Source organism: Cydia strobilella, chromosome Z (assembly GCF_947568885.1).
Source record: "Cydia strobilella chromosome Z, ilCydStro3.1, whole genome shotgun sequence".
Taxonomy (NCBI): Eukaryota; Metazoa; Arthropoda; class Insecta; order Lepidoptera; family Tortricidae; genus Cydia; species Cydia strobilella.
This window is the reverse complement of record NC_086068.1, coordinates 53,515,748-53,543,273: the sequence shown is the minus strand read 5'-3', so window position 1 is coordinate 53,543,273 and position 27,526 is coordinate 53,515,748. Positions and strand designations below refer to the sequence as shown.

Below are 27,526 nucleotides of genomic sequence, written 5' to 3'. Positions count from 1 at the left end.
TCTTAAGTACCAGAAACAAGCTCACCAGGTACACAATATACACACTAAAACCTCGTTAGCGTATCCACTCGGTTACATTGTAGTGAGAACTCAGCTCTGGATCTGCGGCGAAACGTCGATCGATACATTTCATCTGGATCGAGTCAGTAAGGCGTACAAGCCGAAGGCAAAGTCCGGCTTTATAAGAGGCCAGTATACTAGTAGCAGTACAGACTAAGCACGTAAGTACAGGTAAATGAAGATTTAATAAGCGTAGGCTTAAGACTGCAAATCACCATGAGTCTGAGCTAGTCTAATACTTTACAGCCTTAAGCGGCCACCAAGCACGGTAGATACTAGATTAGACCTGTCGTCAGAACCGATGTTAAGCACAATTCTGTTCTGCTCGATTACAGTAACAATAGGCCATAAGTAGGAATAATTTATTATTGAAACTAGCCATCGATTTATATTACTGAATGTTCTTAGACACTTAAAATAAACATTGCGAATTTACGTCCATTCCAGCGGTTTTACGGACGCATTCCGCAGATATTTTAAATTCAAATCTTACCTGTAAATCCAACGGTCACGTTCCTTTCTCGAGGCGCAAGCGAAATATCGAGGAGCGCGATTCTCAGCGCTTAGGGCGAAGCAATGCGGCCGGCCTAGCACCGAGGAGTGCAAAGCACGTATTTCCACCTGGATAACAGATGCACATGTTACAAGAATCCAAACGTTCCAGCTTTGAATTTGCGAATTCTGTTAAGCTACTCCACAACCTACATTCATGCCACAACGAAATGTTAACGTGTCTTAATATCAAACATTTTATTTTAGCGTTCAGTGAATAAAATGTGAAATGTGATAGAACTGATATTTCAAAATAAAATCGAATATTATGCGTTAGCTAACACAAGTGAGACTGATATTAATAGGTATATAAATAGGTAAAATTTTATTTTAAACTTTCACATAAAAGTACATTAGCGAAATTAATGCGATTTTTTCATACATTATATTTTAAGACAATTATGACTCTTATGGTACCGCTCGCCAACCGTATTTATACATCGGGTAAAGTTAGCTAGCTAACCCACCTGATTTGGCGGTCCCAAATCCATGGTGGAAACTGCAGGGGAGTGCGCTGATAGTAAACTCTCGTGCGATCTGTAACAATCGATTTAACTAATTAATACAATCTTAGGTGATCTACGCCGTGGACAGATACATTCGAGATACTCGTACCTAGGGAATCAATATCCGGGAGACGACAGTTAGGAAAATCAGACGTGGTAAAATACCTAATAGAGACTTATCTAACCTAATTATATTTGCATTAGGTATAGGTATACCTACACGAATCTACGCTATTAATGTTAAAGGTACAGTACAGCTGCATAATTATGAATTATCCGTATTCATATAAGTACACCTACGCAAACGAATTCATGTTAAAGCTCGAGTTACACAAATCAATCCTGGAATCATTGGGATTGGATCCTAAAGTAAGGCAATGCGATGGGATTACAGGCGCAAGTAGATCTAAGTATAATAATAGGAATAGCTATGAAGTTGTTCGTGTTTAGTTAGCGGGGAAGTAATTAAAGAGCCACTAGTAAATAAGGCGCGCAGACGGGCGGGGCGACACTCCCATACCCACAACATTACGCCTTGTCTCGGTAACGTAGTGGGTAATGTCACGACATATCGCTAAATACAACAGTTTAAATACATGCAGATACACACCACCAAAATTCCTTTTTATTATTATCTCAGATAGGTTCAAGAAGTTGTTCGCTGACGCCGTTATATTATGAAGTATTTAGCGACATTAGCGTCAAAGCCTAAATATGCCATATTTCAAGTGACTCGGTACTCCCTATGCGCCAACACTTATACGTACGCTGATGTCTTAAGGGGCCCACTGACTATCAATCCGCCGGACGATATCACTGTCAATTTTTTTGTTCTAACTGACAGGCCGATATCGTCCGGCGGGCTGATAGTCAGTGGGCTCCTCTAGACAGACGGTTTATATGTATACATACATATTTTCAAATATTTGATGTGTTAATAACTATTGATATTACTTATGGCGAATAATAACGATATTCATCATTTCATGTCGATATAGCATTCGTGTAATGTAGGTGCTCATTTCAATTAGTATTTTATTGTCTTTTCAAAGAGAGACCTTGTTGAATGCAAAATCAAGTTCACATTTCAATAGAAGATTGATGAAGTAAACAAGCGGTATGTGCTGCGATACGTGTGCGGAATGAATCCACAAATTAACATCAAACGAAAATAAACGAATTGCATTGAAACCTAACCAAATTAACCCCCGCCGCGCTGGCCGAAGCTTTATAGAATGTAGAATTAGTCTACTTCAAGTTCAATTCTGTGGTGTTGGGATTTAGAGTATTATAGGAAATAACTACGCAACTGAGATAATATTACATATTATATGTTTAGGCAGACAGGTATTATACTCTAGTCTATATTCCATATGCTATAATCGTAGATACAATGAAGTGTAATGAATATAATGGTATTGAAAAAGGCTATTAGGTTTTTCATATGAATATACCTATGTAAATATAATAATGTATGACGTCATTTTTAAAATCCTATCACTTGTTTTTAAATAAAACTTGATCCCGTATATGTCTGTCTCATTTCGTTAAAACCGTAATTTTGTTAGAAGCTAGATGTATTCGTTCCAGACTAAATTAAGGGAGATTACAAAGGGAAAACTGACATAAAATTACAGCTGAGTCGCCTGAGATTGTACCGTGGAAGCCATGAGTTTGATGAGGGCGATTGCCAGCAGAGAAATAAATAAGTAAGAAACAATGAAGTAAAGCGGGTGGCTAAGCAATCTTTTGCAATATCAATGTCTGAAACTAATGTTCAACTTTCATGTTCGATTAATATCGAACATGAAAGTTGAACCATGTCTAATTTATTTCCTCGACCACGGCCTTTCTATTTGTTGCGCTTTGTTATACCAAATCACGACGTTGGACACAAAATCGAAACCACAAGGTGGGCTAAATATTCTTCAGAAATTGATCTTGCGCTTGCGTAGCTAATAAAGTAACAATGTAACGAGCTGAGGAGTTAAAAATACATTTTACTCGCTCTGCTACTCTGCCGCTTAGACTTTGTGGATGCGGTTTACCTGGAAGTCCTCAAAGCATGCGAGGCCGGGTGCGTGGGCGGAGCTTGCAGGGCGCGATCGCGCTCCAACTTGGTGGCTGACTTGGTCCGCTTGAGCGGGTTGTTGCGGAAGGAGCGCTTGGAGAAGAAGAAGGAGGCCAGCCGCGAGGGGCTGTGCTGGGCCTGCGCCCCCGGCACGGGTGTACTGGGCGCCGAGCCGCGCCGACATGCTTTCTCGTATGATGTGTCTGTGGGACAAAATTATATTCATTAGTGTATATGTTTGGATTGACTGGAAATGATGTGCAGTCGCAAAACCAAATGTATAAGATTTAATTGAATTTAAATGGTTGCCTCTGATTACAGTATTATAGCATGTTTTATATTATGTGTTCTGATATTTATGGCAATTTTAATTTTTATCCTTACTTTGAATTATCTGAAGTTTAAACTTACTTAAACATAGATTTCATTCTCTTACTTAACGTTACTTAAAAGGCATATATCTATATTCTTTATTATTATTCACGTTCTTTAAAAGAAAACGAGTACAAGTTTAATTTGAAGTAATATAAAGTACAGAACATTCGTAGGAAATAGACAACTAAAACATAAAACATATCGTGTCATATAAAACACTGTCTAAATAGCTCATGGTTTAAAATAAAATAACTAGCCCTGACAAGGAGAATGTACCTACATGCTATGGGCAACATACATTTCCCTTGCAAATGAGTCATGCGTTGCACATGGGCACGGCGGCCATATCGTTTGCAAATCTAAATTAAAGCCGAGTTCATAATGGAGTCGTGTAATAATGACAACTTTAAACAGTTGCATAATAGATAATAGACATTTGTCAGTCTCGCGTGGCAGAAATGGCCGTGATTGCAAACAATAGTGGCACACAAGGTCCTTCTTTACCACTGACCGATGGCAAAGCATAACATACTAAACCTTACGGCAACGCAGACATATGTGTAGTAATCTAGTCAAAGGTCCCACTTTGTCGATTACCATAAGGACGAGATTTGCTTGTATCTTTATACGGATAACCTGTCAAAGCATCTTTATGGCATGCGACAAAGTGGGACGTTTTGACTGTTTGGACCAGAACAGCATATTACTCCCGTTATAGACGGAATTATATAATATAATTAATAATTGCACACTAACTTGAGGGATTTCGTTGCTCTATAAATTGCAAACCTATTTCCGTAGTTAGCTCTTAGACTATTACATTTCCAAACAAATATTATTTTTTAAGAAGACGTGATCTATTAAATATATTAATAACGGGTCACTCCCGTGTTTTAAGTCGAAAAACGCTCGACATGTTTCACTCCGTACCGGGGAGTGTCATCAGTAGCTTGCGTTGACGGTGACTTAAAATACGTGAGTGACCCGTTATTAATATATTTAATATGTCTGTGTCTCACGGAAGTTTTGTTATTAAGACGTGATCTAATTACACATGCATATTTTGCACTCTACATAATACCTACATTCCTTTTGTCTTGGCGTGTTGGCGTAGCTATGCAGAGCTTGCAAAATAAACAAGAACGGCACAACAATATTTTGATTACAAAATATGAAAATATATCGAACATTAAATAGCTGCATAAACGACGATCAACGTTCAGAATTCCGAGTTTCTTGCAAAGTAGATAGGTCTAGATAGTTAAATAGAAGCTACCTACATATATTACATGCAGTCTTGTTTTTCTCGCGTTGTGAATATTGCGTAAATTCAACTCATTATTTTTTTAGATGGCTCTAGCCTCCACGAAATCAATGCTTCTAGTTCGGTAGATGAACTATCTTATATTACTATATTAAGGGATACCTTACACCGATCAACCTAGCCCCAAACTAAGCAAAGCTTGTACTTAGGTGCTAGGCGACGATATGCATACATATATAGATAAATACATACTTATATACATAGAAAACACCCATGAGTCAGGAACAAATATTTGTGTTCATCACACAAATAAATGGCCTTACCGGGATTCGAACCCAAGACCACCGGCTTCACAGGCAGGGTCACTACCCACTAGGTGAGAACGGTCGTCATCTAACATACGATACGATAACACAAAAAATGGGATGCAAGATTTTGCAAGCCACTTTGTGTACGCAAATATCAAGAGGTCAGCAGAACGCGGAACTCCAGATTGCTCTCTGTGTGTGCGGGCTCTTACAGTCATAGTTCTCCATGTCCATTTCACCGGTGTCGCTTACCAAACAATATTCTCTTGATTATTCCGATTTTTGGTCTTATTTCCTGGTTTGACTTAAAAGTATAGCTGCGTCAGATAATAAATCAGTTTCCTAGTTTTTACTGCAGCTGACCTGTTAAAGAAATTGCCTACCAGGCGCACTATACTGACGCGCAACGCATGAAAACAATGACATAGATATAGTATATTATAACTTATCGCAGACAAGTGACGGTGTTGTATATGGCGTGGCTTGGCATCCGCCGGAAGTGGCGTGCACGCAGCCCGTGACCAACGTATGTCTGACAATAGCTTCATTTTTTTCAAGTGATGCTTTTATCAAAAACCTTATAATTTGTTCTGAAATTAAGCCTACATGATTCAAATTTTATTTTTACTCACTAAGAACAAAGCTCTAAAGTATACTGTCATAAAATAAATAGAAATTTCACCAGAATGCCAAGTTCAGGTTATGCTAAGCTCTTGACTGTGGTCGATGTGCGCGTGTAGTACGTACTCGTAGCTTAAATATTTAACCAGGCTATACTAGTGTTGTTTACTACCGCCACACTTTTAATAAGTAAATATCTGGGAGACCCAGCTTTGCTCGGAAAACATATAAAAATTCAAAAATGCGCGTTTTCCCAGAGATAAGACCTCTAGATCGACCCCGAAAACCCTCATATTTTTCGAGATCTCCGAAATATATAAAAATGCAAGAATTGCTCGGTATAAGATAAGATGTAATGTGGCGATGCATGTCACATTTAGTACTTGTTTACGACGATGCAAAATTACAGCTAAATTTGAAATATTTTCTTATTGCAGAGGTACGTTTTAAGTAAGTTAACTTGGGCACTTTAGAGCTTTTAATAATTTTAAAACTAACACGGGACTTAATCGCGTACTGGTGAAATTTCTGTTTATTTTATGACAACCGGAACCGGAACACAATTAGTGTTAACGACGTGTCAAGCAAGGAAACGCAAACTGGAAAATGCCGTTATCTGTAAATGATTTCTTACAATAAGCTCGGTACTGGTAGGCCAGTAAAATTGTATTGAAATACTGGGAGGTGCCAACGGCACTCGCCGCTTTAAGCAGGCCTGTGAAGCAACAGATGTTCCGAGGGAGCCATTAGATTTACTACACCCTCAAACAATAAGGTCGTTTATATGTACGAATTTAGATACCACATGGGTCCTTGTTATATTAATAGGACAGTTCCTTTAATATTTCGATGTTATTTGCGCCTGACATGTCATTAGAGAGGCTTACAATATCCAAAGCTGATATACTCATTAAAATTGTCCAACAGTGACATTCTTAACGCCAACTCGAGTTCAGTATTGTTTTTTTTTTTCAACATTAAATCGACATCAATAACCCTTAAGGGAAGTAATTAAATGATCAGCCATTTTTAAAACTGATCTGCAAAAAAAAAATAGCCCTTAATTTATTTGGGCAGCATACAAATAGGTTGCTGGCAATAAATAAAAATCGAGCTGCAACTCTTGTTCAGCAAATAATTCACAAACGGTCAACATTATAACCAATATCCATCTGCTTAATAAATAGTTGAGCTGCAAAATTATTATTTGGTCAGCAAGATTTAAAAATTGGTTGGCAGTTTAATTGAGAGTATTGAGACGTATGCATATTAAACAAATGGTAATCTGATATAATAAAATGGGTTGCGTTTGATTTGAAAAATCGGCAGGGTTGCAGCGGAGCAGAATCGTGTGCGTGCATTTCATTCGATGATTATTAGCAGTCACATTGCGGTGTTGTAACGTATTTGTTGGTGATAATTATCCGTTATGGTATTTTGAGAGCATTATAGGTGTAAAATGGAAGATATTAGCTACAAGAAAAGTGGGTTAGGTTAGATTAGAACTGCGACCTTCACAGAAAACAACTGCTACTAGAAAAGTGGGTTAGGTCAGGTTAGAACTGCGGCCCCCCCGCGGGTTGCTCACCTTGTCGTGGTGGAGGGGCTTAGTAACCGTGGCTTGGTCACCCACGGGGAAGCGAAGAGGCAACCAGGGCCAGCCTGTTTGGATCGCGGGCTGGCCCGAGGAGGACGCTCCAAGTGGTCTGGTTTAGCCCGCTTGTGATGCGCCGAAGGTGGACCGTCGAGGAAGAGGAGTGTCGGTATTGCGGTAAGCCGTTCTCCCTATCCTCGGCGGCCGATGTGGGATCGCAGGGGAAGAGGAGTGATGGTATTTCGATGCGCCACTCTCCCTATCCCCTGCGAACTTGGCGGGGCCGTTCCGCTGTAGCGGCGTTGGTGGGGCTGCAGAGGAAGAGGAGTGTCGGTGTTACGATGTGCCGTTCTCCCTGTCCTCTGCAGCCGAGTTGTGGTTTTGCGGCAGAACCTGATCTGTCGCCGGGCGCCGGGGAAATTTCTGGCGCCCGTGGCTTCCTTGTGGCGGGCTTGGGGGGGTCCGCTACAATGCAGAACGAAAGCCGAGGAGGAAGGCGCGTCGTACCATCTGGCGCGCCTAGCGTGAAGGGCCTTAGGGCATTCGCGGAGGAGCCGCTCATGGGCGGCTGCCGCCGGTGGACTCGCGGATGAGTACGTAAGCGTTCCCGTAACCGCACCAATAGGGCGGCGAGGCGGCATATGGGGGGTTTATTAGTGGGTACACCGTGGGCCTCATTAGCCTAGACGGGAGTCCAACATAACCACTCGGGACACCCACAGAAACCAACTGCTACTAGAAAAGTGGGTTAGGTTAGGTAAGAACTAATTTTTGCGGATCAGTTAAATTGTAATCCAAAATGAAATAATCCGCTTACCCACTGACTGCTTAACAAAATTTGATTAACGGTGGATCGCTTACTGCCGATCAAATAATTAATTTGCCAACCAAATCATTTTATAGCAGCGAACTGATTTTGAAATACTTGCTTACCTTAAGTTGCTGATCAAATAGACATTTTGGCTGACCAAATATATATTTTTGTTCATCAAAATAGGAATATTTTGCAGATCGATTAAATAACACCCATACTTTAATACATTACATTCTTACACGTACCTATTACTCTGGACTCTACAAGAAAAAAAAAGGTGATATACAAATACAAATTAAAGAATTATATTGGCGCGCCTTATATAGAATTAAAATATGTTCCTATTAACTTTTTACTTATGGCGTTATTCATAAACGTTTGTGTAATCTAACAAACCGTTGATAATCGTTTAACCCTATCCGTCATTTTGACATTACTGTTTGTTAGAAAGAGACAAAATTTAATAAAGGTTTATAAGAGTACGCTAAGTAAGTTACGTCTTGGCATTTCTGATAAAAATATTGCCACATAAGTTAATTCAGGGACATCGTTACGTAATACCGAACCTACACCATAAATATAAATACATAGACGATAGATGGGCGTCCACTAACATTTGAAAAAATAAACAGTGCATAGCTGCTGCACTCGTTTTCCTGAGTGTAGGTTTAGTTCGATAAGATCAACAAAACCGTTCAGTCCACATATTTTACAATAACTAATAAGACTTTAAACCTTAAATGCATGATTTTTTTCTTTTTGCCCGAAATTAATATACTTATGTGTTACGTAATTGTTTGCTGATTATGGGAAAAACAGTAAAAAAATTATAACATCGATTTTCACCGCGAAACCAGTGTTAGAAGTTGCATACGCTAAATCATATTTATGTAAATACAATATTATTTTCATTGAGAGATATATTAAAATCTTACTACCCTCAGAATGGTACACTATTTGTGATACACCTATGATAAAGTTTTTTAATATAAAATAAATACAAAGCCCGAAAAAAACGTCCAAAATCACGTACAATCCGTAATCATCAAATTCTGGATTTATTCTAATTTTCCGACATTACGTCTTAAAATGAATGTAAATTTTTATAAATAAAAATATTGCGTAAAATTAAATTAAAAATCGGAAAAAGGATTAGTTTTTCTATTGAAATAATATATAAGGAACAAATAGATTTTATCTAATGAATGTATAAAATTAGATGTTTTTGTTGTGTAGGCTGCATCCATCACTATTCATTTAGTGTAGGTATTATCGTGTCTTATGTAATAAATCGTTTGCTTCATTAGCAACTGAATGTTCCGTCTGTTTGGTTCAGTAAGGAGCGTGGACGGTCGGCCAGTGGATGGCAGTGGATGGCAGTGGCACTCCCGGCAGCAATCACAAATTGCACGTCGCGATAACGCTCCGATAAACGCCCACGAGGAAGTGATGATAACGACGCCTGAATAACTACTGATTTAACACATAATAAACACATTTTAACAATATTTTTTATCATTGTTCTAAACTAGACACGACAATAGGTACCTATCCAACGACGTCAGTAATTATCAACAAACTACGAGTGGCATCGTCCACAAGCCCGAATGGGGCCCTTCATAACTATAAACATGGTTGAGATTACGTTCTCCTACGAATTGTATTCAATGCAACAATTTACCTACTAATAAATTGTTACAGTAGCAATGACATGCACTTAATAGCAAATTAAAATGGGTACCTTTGTGTCGACATTTCTATACAAAGCCGTTTTGATTGCTTTTATGTGTATTTCTTACCGTCTCATCTCTCTTAGGCAAACGCAACAAAGACCTGGCATTTGTAAGCTTTGGGAAAAGCTTTAGTTTATTGCAGTAATAGACTTATAGAAAATGAAAGCCATATATTGTGTACAATAATAAAGGAAATACTAAGTCAACAGGTCAAAAGGTATTGTCTTCACTTTTGTATTACCAAAGCTTTCCGCATTACAATCTTAAATTTGACGAAGGAAACTAAGCATTATACCTTTTCTTGACGTGCAATTAGTGAGCATTGTTTTGCAACGTGAGTCGTCAAGAAGCGTACAACTCGGAAACAGCGGAGTCATTCATATTAAGGTGCTGTTGGGCTGAAGGACGCTTACTAAGCGCACTTCAACCGCTTCTACGCGTTTCTACATAAACATATTTTCAACTCGACTGTTCTGATACATTCACATTACGTAACGGATTGGCATAACGTACTTACTTTCTGTTCACACCGTGAGTATTGTTTCCGAAAAAAAACGTAAGATTCTGTGTGAACCCTATCGATATAAACCGTTATAAAATTATTCTAATTAAGATAACAACAATACCTTAATATCAAAGCTAAGCCTATCAAGCGATCACGACTCAATATCTCACTGGTGCAACGAGGTTATCGAGCTATTAAATGTTACGCAACTACCATCGGGCCACGGAGTATGGCAATAAATAATGTTTCGTTAGAGTCGTCAGGTTGTAAACGTGTGTTTAAATTACGAGCAGCTTACCAGAATGCACAGCGACGTCGTCGTGCACGTCCAGGTATCCTCGCCGAATACTCAGAGGACTGTTCGCCAGTTGAGCTTCGTGCTTTTTGATCAATGCCCCGATCACCTGGCTCTCGCCGCCGTTGTCGTCTACGAACTTATCATAGTTATCCATTAGGTCGGTCACTATAGCCTTTTCGTCCGCACATTCTTCTATATTTCTAGCAGTAACACTCCTCAGCAATGAATTGCTTCTCGATAACTTAGTGCTACGGGAGCGTCGAATGAAATTCAAACCCGACATTTTGCCAGGACTTCGACTTGGGCTGTCTGGTGTTATCATAATTCTTGGAGTTTTGAATATAGAAGTTGAGCTACTGCTTCCTCGAATTGGGGAAGCGACGGTGAGATTTTGTGGTAAAGTTTTTGATTTTTCTTTGCCTGGCGTGAGAAGTTTCGGAGAGTCGGGTATCAAAGACAAATTAGAATGCTGCATCGAGTTTTTAGTTCCAATACTGACCGTCGAGTTATTTAATTTGTTAGATGACATAGATCCACCCAACGGAGAAAATATTCTATCATATCTGGGTTCGCACGATGTCGTGCTGCGCAACCTCGGTTTGTGTCTCGACAAACCACTCTCAGCGACCAATCTTGGACTTGTGAGATCTCGGTGGCCTACTCTTGTCAGCGTCTCGTTGGAGCTCATGGTAGACGATAAAGGTCGACGAAATCTGCGTTCCGGGCTGAACACGCTTATGTCGCTTTCGCTTTCCGTCAAGGATGAGTCGCCATAATACGGCAGTTGTAATCTCCCACTATCAGATAGAATTCTCCTTTTGTTTTTCGTTGGATAAGCCTCTAGGTGTTGGCCTGATATAAGAGCATCTCTTTCTTCGGGGGTGAGAGGTAAGTAGTTTTCGAAGCTTTCGAATAATGGCACATAAAAGACTGAACGGCGGCGGGTATTGTCGTCGCAGCTCGCGCCGGCACCGGGGCCGGGCGGGGGGGCATTCGCCATGGCGGCGGCTGCACTGGGCTTAGCGGAAACGCGCTGCGTTAGCGCCGCTTGCCCTTGGCGGCGTTGTTTCGTCGCATCGTTATTGCAATTCGCTCCGCTAGCAACGATTTCCTTGTCCTCCAGCTTCTTCACAGTTCACTAGCAGCAGAAAAAAAAACAATATTTTTCTTAATGTTACACTTTACAGCTCTAACTCAGAGTAACACTAAGAAATAACGTTGGAGTATTAAAGCCCTTTTCCAATAAGAATACTTTTGAGAATTTCTTTAGAAAACCGGGATGGATTCCTGGAGGAAGGCTGCAAGTATATAGGTAATGAAGTGCAATATTATTGATCGCAGCACTGGGTGCTTTCAATGAGTAGCTACACTTATCGAAGAGCGATAAGATTAGTTTTCATAGCCTATACTAGCGCTATAGCTGAGTCATCAACATTAAAACGTGCTGTGGCTAAAAAAAATGCAGAGGCGTACGGGAATTTAAAAAGTTAAAAATTTTAGGTATATTGGGACACACGTGTTGAGTCCGCTCATGTCGAAGCAAGGAGTGGCGGTTGTCATGCTAAAGTAATTTTAAGCGCCGCGCCGCCTGTAGGAAGGAAAGGTCGCCTCGCCACGTAGGCGCGTACACCATATTTAGATCGCTAACACACTGGCTAATTTTGATTAAAGGGCTTAGTTTGTGATTCGTACTTGTTTTGATGACTCGACATGCTTGGTGTGTAAAAGCTTTTGTCTGACCCCAAACATATTTTATGTCTACAGATGTTCGTAGTAGCTAATACGAATGATACGCTTGTATATACATTTCATGTAGGGTTTGCACGACTTATCCCAAATGTATGGGAAGATCCGCGGATCCCGATCCAGATCCGGATAATTTCGTACAGTTCGGATTGCAAACCCTAATCTCATGAGAGATCACTGAACAAAGAAGTACACGAGGTATATTTTTTAAATAGAAAAAAAAGCCGGACAATTGCGAGTCGGACTAGTATTTGTTGTTATAGCGGCAACAGAAATACATCATCTGTGAAAATTTCAAATGTCTAGCTATCACGGTTAATGAGATACAGCCTGGTGACAAACAGACGGACAGTGAAGTCTAGTAATAGGGTCCCGTTTTTACCCTTTGGGTACGGAATCCTAAAAAGCAATGATGACAAGTCGCCTTAGGGTAAAAGGACGACGACGATACGAAATTCCTGGCCAATCTTCTTCAAGCAATTCCAAGCAATTACGTTATATGTGCAGTTTGTTGTTCCCTCGATACAAGTGTTACAAGATGAGTTATTAGAACCGGACGTAATACAGAGGTGATTATTGAACGACTCTCAATTGAGCAGAGCGAAGCACGCGTGACGAATGAGCAACCCGCAAACTACCAACTCATCCTGAAATAAGCGATAATCTAACCCCTCTTTCTACAAAATTAAATTTGAAAGCCCAGATAAATAAACCTTATTTCGTTCGGCGTAATATTTAGTCAGTAATATAGTGTCGATATTATTTTAAAGAGAAATATACGAGCTAACTCTACGAGTATTTAAACGATGTAATAGACCGCGGTCCAGGAACAGATTTCCATGACCAATAGCATCCCGGCCGAAACTGCGTAAAGTGGTTGTGGCCCTCGTGGACGTGAGCTCTGTTGGTGGGTTGAGGAACGGCAGCCACCCAAACACGTAAAAAATTAAATAAATTTCGTCATAGCATCCCGATTGTAACTTTGTCAGAAGATTGTATTTTGAAGTAAATATTAACTAATAAGGCATATTCTCAACAATACGGTGTTAAAATTCCGTGTTTTTGTATACATATATGTACAACAAAAAAGAATATGATCCAAGTGATAATTCATAACATGACCTTCAAAGACGATTATACGTATAATGCTCTAAAAAATTCTTATTTCAGGAGTTGGGAGTTCCAGTGCAGAATCCAAAGAGTGTATGCAAGAGAAGGCAAATAAAACACGATTTACACGATCAAGCTATTCATGTCAATGTTTTTTGTCTCGTGCAGCCCCTCTCGTAATTCCTTTGGCGGGAATGATAAACGTCCTCCTCGTACAATTAGGATACCAGCGGCGAAGTAAGTATTTAGACGTGCCTAACAAGTAGTTCTTGAGAACGAACATTCGAAAGTTTGGGTGATGAGAGTTACATCCCATTAAAAACATTACATCTAACAAAAAGCAAGTTTCGCAACGCAACTCAACTGGCCTAAACTGTTACCTAATAATGATTAGTTAACTAATTACTTGTTAAAGTGACAGCAAGAAATATGGTACTTTTTATGCATGTTATTCTGGTGTGATTTTGTCCCATCAATGAGGAGCGCTAGAATGCATAGAAGTTTTAGGGGCTTCAAGCTTTTTTATCGGGAATTTTCACTCCTTATTCATAATTGAGGTAAATCTTTGTCCATCTCTGATTAATCATGGTAAACAATAGGTATAGCTCAATAAATGTTAGTGGTTTAAAAAAAGTTCCAACTAAAATATATGCAAAATTAAACAGATTGAAAAAATTGCACATTTAGTCGTTAAAATACCTTTGTGTATATCAGAACGTATTGATTTTTTAAAAATAAGCATAGAAAAATTTTGAGATCTGTTTTTCTGGACCTACATCTACAGTGGCGCCAACTGGTGAGCACAAAAACGGTAGCCCTCATTCTTCTTTACTTTATTCTAAAGTAAAAAGTATAAAGTTATGCCAATATTTGTCTAAAGCAGGTAAAGAGTATTGGGATCACAACTGATCCTACCTACTTCATCATGATAGCGTATATGACACGTACCTATTATTCGAACTTAAATAGTTTCTTTTGCAGTCGCCTATTAAAGCTCCTCTTAATTTTCCGCTCTATATTCGGCTTCATCATTATTCAGAATTCAGAAAGCTCTTGGTGCTGCTAATTACGACAAAACCTGGTATAGGTATTATGTATATTCTAAAACTGCGCGAAAGAGCCACTTCAGCTATATCATTACGCCTTAGCTTTCTAAGGCGTAATGATATAGCTGAAGAATGATATTAGTCTAATAGCTGAAGTGGGTATTTAGCGCAGTTTTAGAATATACATAATACCTATATCAGTAGGGCTAAGATGGTTGGTTTTTTATTATCTGTCATCATGCCTGTCACGTTCTAACAAGTATGTAAGTGCGAAAGTGACACATGACATGACAAGTGATAAAAATGCGACCATGATACCGCCGCAGGTTTTACATTTACCAACTCGCTCAATCTTTGAGCAAAAAGAGAAAACAAGTGATCATGCTAACGCAAGCCACAGCACCTCATAAATAAGTATCATAATTACGAGATTACGGTGTATCGTTTTCTGGGCAAAAAAAAAGTAGACTAAAATGGTAATAAAACATTATTAATATAAGATCTGATCTGACACGTTATTTCCACCTTTTCGATAATTTTGTTCTAAGTAAGTTTACGTAACATTTTCTAGATAATACCCGTGTTGGTATTTGAGAAAGACATTTCCGTCAAGATTAGAGGCAAGCCGGCGCCAGACGTGGTTTGAAACTAAAACATAGTTGCGAAACTTTCCTATAAGCTCTCGCAAAGCAATTTCAACCGCAGGCAGGCCCTCTAAATACCATGAAACCGCAGAGATTACGCCACTGGCAATAAATTATTTAATACCGAAAGTTGATCGCTCATCAAGTTGCCTTGCGTTGGTTTAAAATACACCTAGTCCTAGAAAAAAGTTAATCAACTCAAACCTCCTGGCAAGCAATGGATAAATCGACACTAACGTCAACAACAACAAGAAACTTTCGCTTTACTACAAGACATAACAAATAAAATATTTGGTTCACTAACTTTAAGGCTAATGTAATTTTGGGTTTTAATGCAAAAGTAAAATGGCTCTTATTTACAAAGTTAAGTACGTATTATTAAAACAAATGTTAAACACAGGTCACTAATAATACCTTTATAATGTTATAAAACAAGCGTTGGCAGCGTTTATGAGTGCGGATGGAGTCATTAATCATAGTAGTATAGGCACAAAAATAGATCATACCGGCGTAATTTTAATTTTTCAACATAATTAACAATTTGCTGCAGATCTGTCCTCATAATATAACATCATCGAATTTAACACAGACACCCACGTAGAATCTTATTGCTTGAAAACTAGTTAGAGAACGTGTACAACTGACATAAGTTGGTAGGTAATAAGTTTGGTTGTCTATCACACACAGGCAACGAAACATACACTTTTAAAGTTTGACTACATAACTAGAGTTATAACAACAAATAAATTAAGCCGCAATTAACATTGACTATCTTTGATTGTTGGGCAAATAGGTATATACGAATAGTTTAAAGTTAGAAAGGTACTTGTTTATAAAAAAGATGGCCTAAATTGTGAATTAAAGAAAATTGAGAATTTTCAATTAAAGAAAGTTTGGCAGAATGCGGGTAAGAACACAGTAAATAAGTAGAAGAATGAGAAAGCGGTGTAGCGTTGTATGTGAGTCGCTTTAATACACAAGACGAAGGCGGTTTGAGCGGATATGCTTTTAAGACGTCCTCGGACGCCGACTGGTGAGATGTGAGATTCCTAGCCACAGATACGGGTTTGTCGACCGGACCGAGCGGCACTATGTGGCTACTAGTGAGTACACAACCAAGCGATCAAGGAGATTTTCTTTCTCATGGAGTTACGTGCACAAACTCATAATGGCTAACGACAAATGAGAACCGCATAGCAGTTTATCGGATAATGAGGCGATATATTTAAAGAACCTCGTGGTAACCAATCCTAGTCTAGTCATAGTAAGTTTACTTTTCAATTAGTCTAATGACTTGACTATCAGCATAAAGATGCAGCGACTAGTTCGGCAACTAGTCTGTCCGTAAAGCGTTCTTTATGCAAAGGATCAAAGTCGTCAATATGTCGAACCCAACGATTTACATAACTTTACCGATATACGGTAGTTACTTACGTGGGATATTGGGTTTATCTGGGAAATGGTAATTTATAATCTCTCTAATTGCGTCTCATTTATTCGAGAATCCGAAATGTTTTTAGTTACATGATGCTAAATAGTATATATTATTCCGCACTTTCTAAGATTTATTGGTTTGAATAATTTAATGAACGGATACTAAAATACTGTTAATATTGCAAGCGGATACGTAATACATTACCGTTATAATAAATAGTAAACAGACTATATAGGTTAGGTACAACATACATCACAGCTGACAACATTTATAATTATCTTACATCGTAAACATGAGCCTTCTAGTTTAATTACCGGATATATAGACAACAAAAAAATGATTCACTGACAATAATGACGTAAATTTTTCTTTCTAATCCATTATGGATCACTGCGAGAATGTGTCGCGAAGCTTAAAAATCGATTAATATTTTAGATGAAACTAGTAGACACGCACATCGTTGAGAAATGGTCAAACTACGGCTACATAAGTTAGTATTTCATTGTTAAAATTTGAAAGTGGGTCCGGTAAAGTTAAACTGAACAAATATCAGGAATATGTGTCATCAACCCTCGGGATATAGGGCAGGCGGAGAGGTCACGATAAAAGCTATTAGTAACAACACACGTCTTCTGTGAGTCACCAAAACGGGGGCAAGAGTGCTTAGTCAAACCACAAGTTCAGTCTAATCTCTTTTAGGCACGACTTTTCCAAAATTTTGAAGATTTGATTTAAGATGAAGATGTAAATACTCGAAAGTACTGTGTTTTCCTTGTCATGGATCAGCGCAGTCTGACTTCTATGTAACTAATATCATGGAATTATGTGTAGGTAATAGTATTTTATACAATCGTGATATAATAGAGAGCTTTTTAGTCGAGTACAGTGTTTAAGCAACGAAGCTTGCTGAGTTGCTTAAGTAAGGCACGAGATTGAAAAGCTTGATTATATCACTATTGTATACAATACTTTCTCTACTAGACAAAAAAATAATACTTTCAACTAGTAGAATCATATAGGTAAACAAACTAAAAGTATACAGCTAAGATCCGCGAGCTGCCGCAGCCTGCGATACCTTCATATATACTCGTACGCGCCCCGGCCCCCGGGGCCCGGCGCCCCCGGCGAGTTGGTCAACGACACCTCCTCGTCATGAGGCCCTGCTCCTTGATAAATTCAATTTTAAGACATTTTTTTTTTCGATTTTGGCCACCGTAGCCTCTGGAGACTAACAAGAAACGCTAAGCGGTTTTCGTAGGGTATGGATGTTGCTATATGAAGGGTGTCACAATATGTTTTTGTTGGCCAACCAATCACAAAGCAGATGCGACGCAGCAGCGTGTTTAAAGTAGGCTAATTTGCATTGAATAGAGTCTCCTTAAACAAGAAATATTTTATCGAAATGTATGAATTTCTATTTTCAAAATTTTTATAATTGACTAAACCGTATCGATAAAATTCTTACGCTTGAGTCGGAAGTGCCATATACTACACGTTGAAAAGAGTAAGGTTGTAGTGTTGCATATGAAATTGTAATGCACAGATTATAGTCGATGAGTAGAAAAAATGTTAAAATAATGCGTGGAATGCCTTTAGAATTAAGTTAGCCGCAGTGTGACGCTTTGCCTTGTGCAATCACAATTCTCCACGCTGTGCGAGAACACTGAGAAAAAGTCAGTCACAGAAATGATCAAATAGGAATGTTGCTTTCGCAAAACGTATTTGGTAGGTAATAATAAAAGTAGACATATTTCTCGTAGATTTAAAATTACCTTCAAAATATCTTTTTACAAGTTTTAATTTATTATTTTAAATTGTATTTACGCTTAATTAGATATAATTACACACATTGCGCTCCCCTAAATAAGCGCATATTATGACTCACGCCAGGGCAGCTACCTATAACGCAGACTTAAAGTTTGCATATGACAAGTACAATATGTTTCCTTTTCTGTTTTTAAGACGTAATCCGTGAGGGTTTTTTATTTATTTATTGCGTCCATGTCACACGGTGATCAGTCCTAGTTAGCTTCGTCGAGGACGGGACTAGGCGACTAGCATGAGCCTGCAGCATTGTTAACTGTTTAGTTTTCGGTCGAAGTCGTGACCGAGTTGGCGAAGCTCACGGGTTTAAGTTGGAATAAGTTGTTGTACGTTCACTAGCAAGGTCAGGACCAGACGGTGTGACGACGACGTTAATGCGACTACACTAGCAACTAATTTGAATAGTCGAGGATCGAATAAAGGCTTGAAAGGTCAATATCGTTATAACTGGACGCCAGTCCATTAGGACTAGTTATAGACGGCCTTGATTTTAAAACAAAGTTATTACAACTGATGAAATAAAACAATGCACTACATAAGTAATATTTATTTTAGACTGAGTTTATGCTAAATTGCTTTTAAGAAAGCGTGCAAAAAATATTTTTAAATTAATTTTAATAGCGCTGAAGACTAATGAATGTAATGTCACGAATTACAATAATCACAAATTACGGACGACGACATTTGCCGAAATTATTTGTGACTGTACAATACAAGGGGCGGGAACATTCAATAACAAATTAACAGTATTTGAAGGCTTTCTCAGCTTTCTGGGTACTTATGGTAACCAGTAAACCGGTACCGTGCAAAAACTAAAATATATGCAAGGATAAATTTAATCATCCATTTAGATTTATTTTAAGTTATTTTATTAATTAAACAGTTTATGTTTCAGTAATTTTGATCATTTTCAATGCAATTAGAGTTTTGAATGATTCACAGTTAGTTTCACTAGACTTATATTGACCGGGATATAGACCGTGATTACCTTTTGTACAGGGTGGGCCAGTGATAAATGCATTAAAAAAAATATGTTTTTAAATAAAAAATATAATTAGAATTTGGGATATGGAAATAAATTTTACGTTTTAAAAATTAAATCATCAAGACGTCGTCCGTAGCTGTTTCGGCACTCTTCCAGTCTTGCTTGTAAATTTTGAAAGACTTAACAAGATTTCCTGGCTCCGAAACTTCACGAATCGTTTGGTTACAACAACAACACATAGTTTCAGCAAGACGGGGCACCCTGCCATACAAGTAACGTGACCCTGGAAGTTTTGCGTGAAATGTTTCCTCAAAAATTGATATCGAGGCGAGGTGACATTGCTTGGCCTCCCAGGAGCCCTGACTTAACTTCGGCAGACTTCTTTTTGTGGAGTTACTTGAAGAGTAAAGTGTACTCCAATAATCCGACAACCACAGCAGAATGAAAGGAGAATATTCGTCAAGAAATCCAATCAATATCTCCGCAACTTCTAACGAGTCTTTCAAAATTACAAGCAAGACTGCAAGAGTGCCGCAACCGCTACGGACGACATCTTGATGATTTAATTTTTAAAACGTAAAATTTATTTCTTTATCCCAAATTCTAATTATTTTATTTAAAAACATACAAATTGATTATTTATTAATTTTTTTTAAATACATTTATCACTGGCTCACCCTGTATTATAAAACAATGTTGTTTTGCACTGTGTTTGTGTTTTGTTTTTGTATAATATAAAAGGTAATCACGGTCTATATCCCGGTCAATATAAGTCATTTTCAATGCAATTTACTGAAATGAAACACTAATCAATTTATAAAAGTTTATTAGAGCAAAATTTATTTAAAAAAATTGGCTTTCACGATGAATCAACTCTTGCAATGATTAGTGTCAGTGACTCACCTCACTGACCAATCTGATCATACTTCCAGAAATACTCTTCATTTTAGATAGATAGATAGAGATCTTTATTAGCATCCAATTTTAAGATTCATTATAAAGATATCAAATCAAAACGCTAGTTAATTTGTGGTATGAATGTAATGAATGTCTACTTCACACAGATTTTTATAAGCACAATTATGTATGGGAATGGAAAAAAGTCGAGGTCCGCATAAGACGTTGTTTCAAGACGTCCAACACGTCATATTATGTAATATGTTTATATTGAAAATTAATAAACAGATGATTTAATAACGTAACGTAACGTAACGTAAATGGCGACTAATTTATTGATCCTATTAATATAGATATAAAAAAGTTAAGGTCTAAAGTCAAAAACTATTTAGCAAAACCGCTGCCTCACCCTGGTACACTTCAAAACAATTAACTTTAATTTGTCCCTATACGGCTTCTAGTAAACGTCACAAGACACAGTGATACTGATAAACGATGTTTCCTGTGTAGCCGTTTTGTCTGCTGCTACCATCCAATAAACTTAGTTACTCATTTTAGGTCATGGGCCTATGTCGATATATTGGATTGTAATTTTAATTTTAACAGTTAAATAGTATTGATTTATTGAAACCTGGTTTTGTCATTTTCTATGTTCTACAATAAAATATTAACTATTAAACGCTTTTGTTTTGGGAAGTAATTAAATGAGCCTTTTTTAAACTGATCTGCAAAAAAATAGCCATTAAATTATTTGGACAGCATACAAATATGTTGCTGGCAATAAATAAAAATCGAGCTGTAACTCTTGTTCAGCAAATAATTCACAAACGGTCAACATTATAACCAATATCGATCTGCTTAAAAAATAGATGAGCAGCAAAATTATTATTTGGTCAGCAAGATTTAAAAATTGGTTGGCAGTTTAATTGAGACGTATGCATATCGAAGAAATGGTAATCTGATATAATAAGGTGGGTTGCGTTTGTTTTGAAAAATCGGCAGTGTTGTGGGCGGAGCGGAATCAGCCCACGTGACCATCACGTGACACGAGCAGCCAGTCGTGTGCGTGCATTTCATTCGATGATTGTTAGCAGTCACATTGCGTTCTAACGTATTTGTTGGTGATATATCCGTTTTGGTATTTTGAGAGTAATGTAGGTGTAATAAAATGGCAGATATGGCTACTAGAAAAGTGGGTTACGTTAGGTTAGAACTGCGACCTTTACAGAAACCAACTGCTACTAGAAAAGTGGGTTAGGTTAGGTTAGAAGTGCGACCTTCACAGAAACCAACTGCTTCTAGAAAAGTGGGTTAGGTTAGAACTTTTTTTTAAAAACGTTTAAAAAAAATTTAGGTTAGAACTGCGATCTACACAAAAACCAACTGCTATTGGAAAACAGTTAGCGGGCCGAAAGTTTTTTGAAGAACATAATGCGAGGGAAGTTATCATTTGATGGCCAATATTTTCTTTGTTTAATAAACCGGCCAAGTGCGAGTCGTACTCCATACCATTACGCAAAAACGACACATCATCATCTGTGAAAATTTTAACTGTCTAGCTATCACGGTTCATGAGATACAGCCTGGTTACAGACGGACGGACAGCGAAGTCTTAGTAATAGGGTCCCGTTTTCACCCTTTGGGTACGGAACCCTAAAAATCAGCATTACCCACTGATTGCTTATTAAAACTTGATTAATCGCTTACTGCCGATTGAATAATTAATTTGCCAACCAAATCAGTTTAGAGCAGCTTAATATGAAATACTTGCTAACCTTAAGTTGCTGATCAAATACACATTTTGGCTGACCAATCACCAAATATATATTTTTTATCATCAAAATAGGAACATTTTGCAGATCGATTAAATAACACCCTTTTGTTTTTGACCAAGCTCGCTACTGCAAAATGGAAACATAACATGTGTCGAAGTTACACTAAACCATGAAGATTAAATCAAGCGTGAAGCGGAGACAATCACCGTACTCATGTCATACCGCGCTAATGCATTAATTTCTTTTTTCTAATGGTTGGGGAGCCCAAGAGTGGATTTTTGATGTTACTCGAGCGCGTCAGATTAAGACAGGCGAGATACCTTGCATCCTGTTGAGTACCTCCACCAAGTATGCGTCCTAGAAACCGAGCCGGGAGTCCAGGACAGCCCGTCTGAATAGTAAAAAAAATATCGCCACCTTGAAATACTCAAGCGCGTCAGATTAAGATATGATGGATTAATTACTTCTTAAATAGTGCCCACTTCAATAATCTCACGATTTTAGCAATCCGTAGCGAAATGGCAGGATCACAAAGTTGCCGGATGATGTGTTTCTGTTGCCGCTATAACAATACTAAAAAAATAATAAAATAAATATTTATGTGGGGCTCCCATGCAACAAACGTGATTTTTTTGCCGTTTTTGCGTAATGGTACGGAACCCTTCGTGCTCGAGTCCGACTCGCACTCGGACGGTTTTTTTTACATTTTTAAAATCTGTAAACGCTTTCCTGCTCGCTAAAAAAGAAAATACATATCATATAACCTTTTTTTCTTCCTATTATCTAATCTTTAGATTCCAATAGGTCTCCACGACGCTCGACTAACTACACATTTAGCATCGCCGCCTCCCCAGCTATAATGCCTAGCAGCTATAAAGCTTTTGTAAATAGCTAACGATACCGACAGTGATCTTCGATACTCTGGAGAATCAGTGAGGATTGGATCTTTTTACTCTTCAGACTTTTATTTAACGACCACCTGTATAGTCCTGTATAATTAAAACAAGTAACCTAAATTAATTTTGTATCAAGCAGAAACGTCAGCAAAGGCATCGTTTGCTTAGAAATAAATTAAAAGTGGAAAAATTCACTGTCTTGGGCGAGGCTCGTACTCGCGACTATGGATCACTAGCCCATTGCTCTGTCAACTGTGAGCTACCGAGACTTCACTCGAGGACAGCGAAAATTAATTTAGTATGGGGCGGCGCATCGTTACTGGTGAATTTCCAATATGACTTGGAACTCCGGTAGCCGTTTAAGACGTGTAATACTCTTACGGTATGTCGCTAGGCGCCTCCCTAAGGCGCATATGGTTGCTCAGTGGGCAGAACGATGTGCTAGTGATCCAGACCAGAGTCGCGGGTTCGACAGTGACATTGATTTTCTTCAATTTTTTATTTATTTAACAAGTAACCTTTAGAGGAGAACAGACGGACGGCGGGCAGACCAAGCATTTTTGCCCAAGCAAAAACGGAGACGCTTTGATTGCGCTCGGCGCTCGCTTGGTCAATAAATTTACTAAGGTAAGGTAGGGTAAGACTAACATGCAGTTTATTTTGCTCGGGGCAAGACAAACAGTATGAGATTTCCATACAAGTGATAGTCTTACCCCACCTTACCCTATGTCATATGTATATACAACTAGGAATTTATTAGGATATTATTATGGTGGTTTTTTTTTTTGTTTTTCTGTCCCGTCAACGAGGCGACAGTAGTAAATTAGTTTGTTAATATACTAAGTAGATGACCCATTATGGAAAGGCCTTATAACATCCATAAAAATGTATGCTTGGTTATTTTAAATACTATAAAACAAAGGTTTTCAAAGAATGACTTAGGCGACCATTACCATGGCAACGAGTGACAAGAAAAATATGTATACATATAGTTAAATTAATATTTGAACATTGTCAAGAAAAATAACGTTTCTCGTAAAGGCGGAAATCGGAATGCGTATAAACATCAAATCATTGCCGCTGTAAGTTATAACTTATACACTAAATACATACCTACTCAAAAAATCCCTAAGAGCAAGAGAGAAAGGCGAATTCAAATCACCTGTTTAGTATGTAAAGCGACACCTGCAGGCCGACAGATGGTATACAAAAAATACGCCCCTTCCTTGCCGGGTTCGGGGACTCGGACCAACGAACAATCAGATTACTGTCATTAACTGTGTCGCAAAAACCTACCTGTTACGAAGTTTAGCAGAAATAGCTAAGCTAAATGCAACACGGCATAAAAGATTGTGAACTATTGACCCACAGAATTTGTACAGATGAACTGAATTACGTAAACTAAAGGATATATTATCTAAAAATGGACGAGCACAAGCTGAGTCCGGTTTGGCGGAGCGCGGCCGCTCACAGGCCTGGAATGTGACCCAGACCTCGATGGGGACTCGCTGCGGTGACTCACATCAATGGAATACTATTTTTTTCTCAAACAACAGTTGGGCGGCGAAGCCGACTACAATTCCTTCTGTTTAGAAAGTACAGGCGCGTGGGTGGATAAAGGTTTATACTCCACGAAACCCACTGCCCACTACGTTTTTAATCATATACCTATACATCGTCCCACGATACTTACATCAAGGATGATATAAAATGCATTTCAATAATGTTATATTCAGAGGCAAAGGTCATTAGTTTTGTAGGACCTTATTTAAGAAATTTTTATTAGTCCATAGCAAGTAATTAGTGTTCAATAAACAAATTATAAAAATAAAGTACTAAAGCCTCATTATGATTGAATGCGTTTTGAGCTATGAGACGATTCAGGAAGATTTATGAGGCGTTTTGCGCCCATGTCCATTAAAGTAATGGTGATTAAGCATACCAGGTCTAGAAGATTCATATTCCTGGTAATTTGTACTTTCAAGTAGAATAAGCGTATAGATAGATAATGATATCCTCGGTTCGGTAGCCTTGTTCGCATTGTCGAAAGAAGACAATTTGTTCGGGCGAGCAATTTCCTAAACACCATCCGCATCTAATAAGAAAAACGTAAATAAATTTGTTTTATTGAGGTCCATTTAAAAGCTAGTCGGATCCGTTCCACAAACAAAGCGAAATTTTCATTAAAGTCCAAATATTATACCTGTTTAAGGTACCTATAGTTTTAGAATTTGCACGAGTTGCACGACTGACTACATGTTATTCGTTTCCACGTTTCGGCACTGGGGAATGTCCATACGTGGGGTCCATAAGTTAGTTCATTTCAATTATTATTATTAGTAAACTACTAAATCGATGAATTCCTTTCTGTTGTTTCTATTCCCTGACAACACTAAGTATATGTATACATATTTTAGATAGGGAATAGGCTACTTTATTAGAAATAACTACCTGTTTGCCCTGCCGACACGTCATATATTATGCTTGCCATTTTGTAAATTTTAAAATGAAAAATCACAAGAAAAAACTTCTCTAGCCAGAGGTAGAGTCCAAGTCAATTCATTTACTAAAATTACTACTATAGTTAACGCTATCTCTACTGAGCTCGTTCACTTACCTGTACTAACAATGGCATTCTGTTAAAAAAAAGCCATTATTTCTTTTATGTGAGCGCGTGGCCTTTGTGCCTGAGGCTCACACACAATGGCCACGCGCTCAGTACAGATAGCGTTAACTATACCTATGTAGTCATTTTTATAAATGTGTTAGCTAAAAATAGCTAAGAGGTTTTGGCATATGTTATCGAAAGGGATTATGGAGCATTGTGTTTTTGTAACAATACTGGACTGGAGTGACTGCCTGCTGCGCAACAAGTTGGGACACTTGGGACACTTGGGACCGGCACGGCACGGCACGTCAGGCACGTGCATTGGTTCATGCTTGGATTAGACTCCCGTTCATTATACCACCACACACAGAAGGGTGTCCAGTTCAATGTCAAATAGAATTACACAAAACTCTACAAACCATGATTTTAAGAGAATATGTCGGGGTGTAGAGCGTATTAACATAACATAAACAACCTTTCGGTTTACCGAGCAATCCGAGCAACCTGTAAGATCCATTTATTGCTACGGAACTGATAAAGTGCCAATAATGAATAATGTTATAAGTTTAGCTACTAAATGACTCGGTTGATGTTTAAACTGCCCTAAGAATGCAATGAAAGTTTATCAAACTAGTGAAACGTATACAGACGAAAGACATTGAATGTTCGATGTGAACACGAAATTGGGCAAATAGATAAGATAGGTGTCTTAAGTACTGAAACAAGTACGTAAGTTTCTAAACAACTATTTAAGGTAAGTACACCTATTTTTTTAAGTTTTACCAATAATAAATATTATGACTGCTACAACATAAATAAATTCTTATAAGTAAAGGACTTGTCATACTCCAACTTTAATAAAACTTATGAAAAAATATACCTTATCCAATAAATACGCACTAAATTGATTTTAAATGGTAATAATTTCGATCCCAGTAAAGTATAGCACATTTCACTAGTATCACATAAGTAATCACATCAAGCGGCAACCGAACAAGTTCTGATACAAAATCAACAGGAGGGCGCGCGGCCGCGAAGGCGGTCGGAGGAACTTTGTTGACAAGCGCGAAGCGTGCACCGCCCGCCATGTTTGGAGCCTTCGGCTATCTCCGCTGGTCTTCGGCTATGTGGAATAGCTTTGTCTTGCTCGCACTCTGGCTCTACACAACAACATTGGCATGGCGATGTTAACTGTAAAACTGCGTACACTTCGGTGACAGTATATTATGAATATGAACTAGATAATAATGTATGAATGCATTTTCATAAGATTGTTAATGAATACCTACACATAAAACAACTTTGTAAAAAGAAGAACCGAGCGTGAGCATCCAATCTAAATGGAATTTGGAACTCTACATAAAGTAGGCAATAGTAAAGCGACGAACTGGAATGACTATCTATAGAAGTCTGACTAGAGAGAGCTCAAAAATGACCCCACGTGTATTGTGCCATTGTGGCGCGACGCGACGGGAGCGACTCGACTGTACATACCTATACATCGTACAGCGCGCAGTTTAACAACTTCAAACAATATTGTAATGCCGCTCAAGAGATGATAGAGTTACACCAAGCTAAGTTGGCAACGATTTTGATAGCCCCGACCGTGCAAGTGTTATGTGAAACGACAAACTTCTATGAAATTATGACGTTTAACTTACACGTGCACAGTGCGCTATCAAAATCGCTGACGACTTAGCTTGGTCTACCTAGTTTTTTTTTTTTTTTTTTTCATTTTTAATAGCGGAAAGTTGTATACACAATTCGGATAATATTGAAAGCTGCGGGCGGGGTATATTTTTATGGAGAAGGGATAACTGTCAGTGATATTTGTCGTGTAGTGTCAGATAAGTGAGAAG

The 27,526-nt window shown here is 38.2% G+C and overlaps 1 protein-coding gene across 6 annotated transcripts in view; it reads right to left on the bottom strand.

The window, feature by feature from the left end:
• The window catches only part of LOC134754770 (ras GTPase-activating protein raskol), a 238,952-nt gene that overhangs the window by 12,415 nt on the left and 199,011 nt on the right, over window positions 1-27,526 (bottom strand). For 5 of the 6 annotated variants that reach the window (XM_063691124.1, XM_063691121.1, XM_063691126.1 and 2 more), the window contains 3 exons: window positions 3,167-3,392; window positions 1,080-1,149; window positions 554-681 (listed from right to left, as the gene is read on the bottom strand). In XM_063691124.1, coding sequence (XP_063547194.1) covers window positions 554-681; window positions 1,080-1,149; window positions 3,167-3,392 — 424 coding nt within the window. Of the gene's footprint in view, window positions 1-553; window positions 682-1,079; window positions 1,150-3,166; window positions 3,393-10,701; window positions 11,859-27,526 lie in introns of those variants that run through there. The other variant, XM_063691123.1, reaches the window with a different exon arrangement.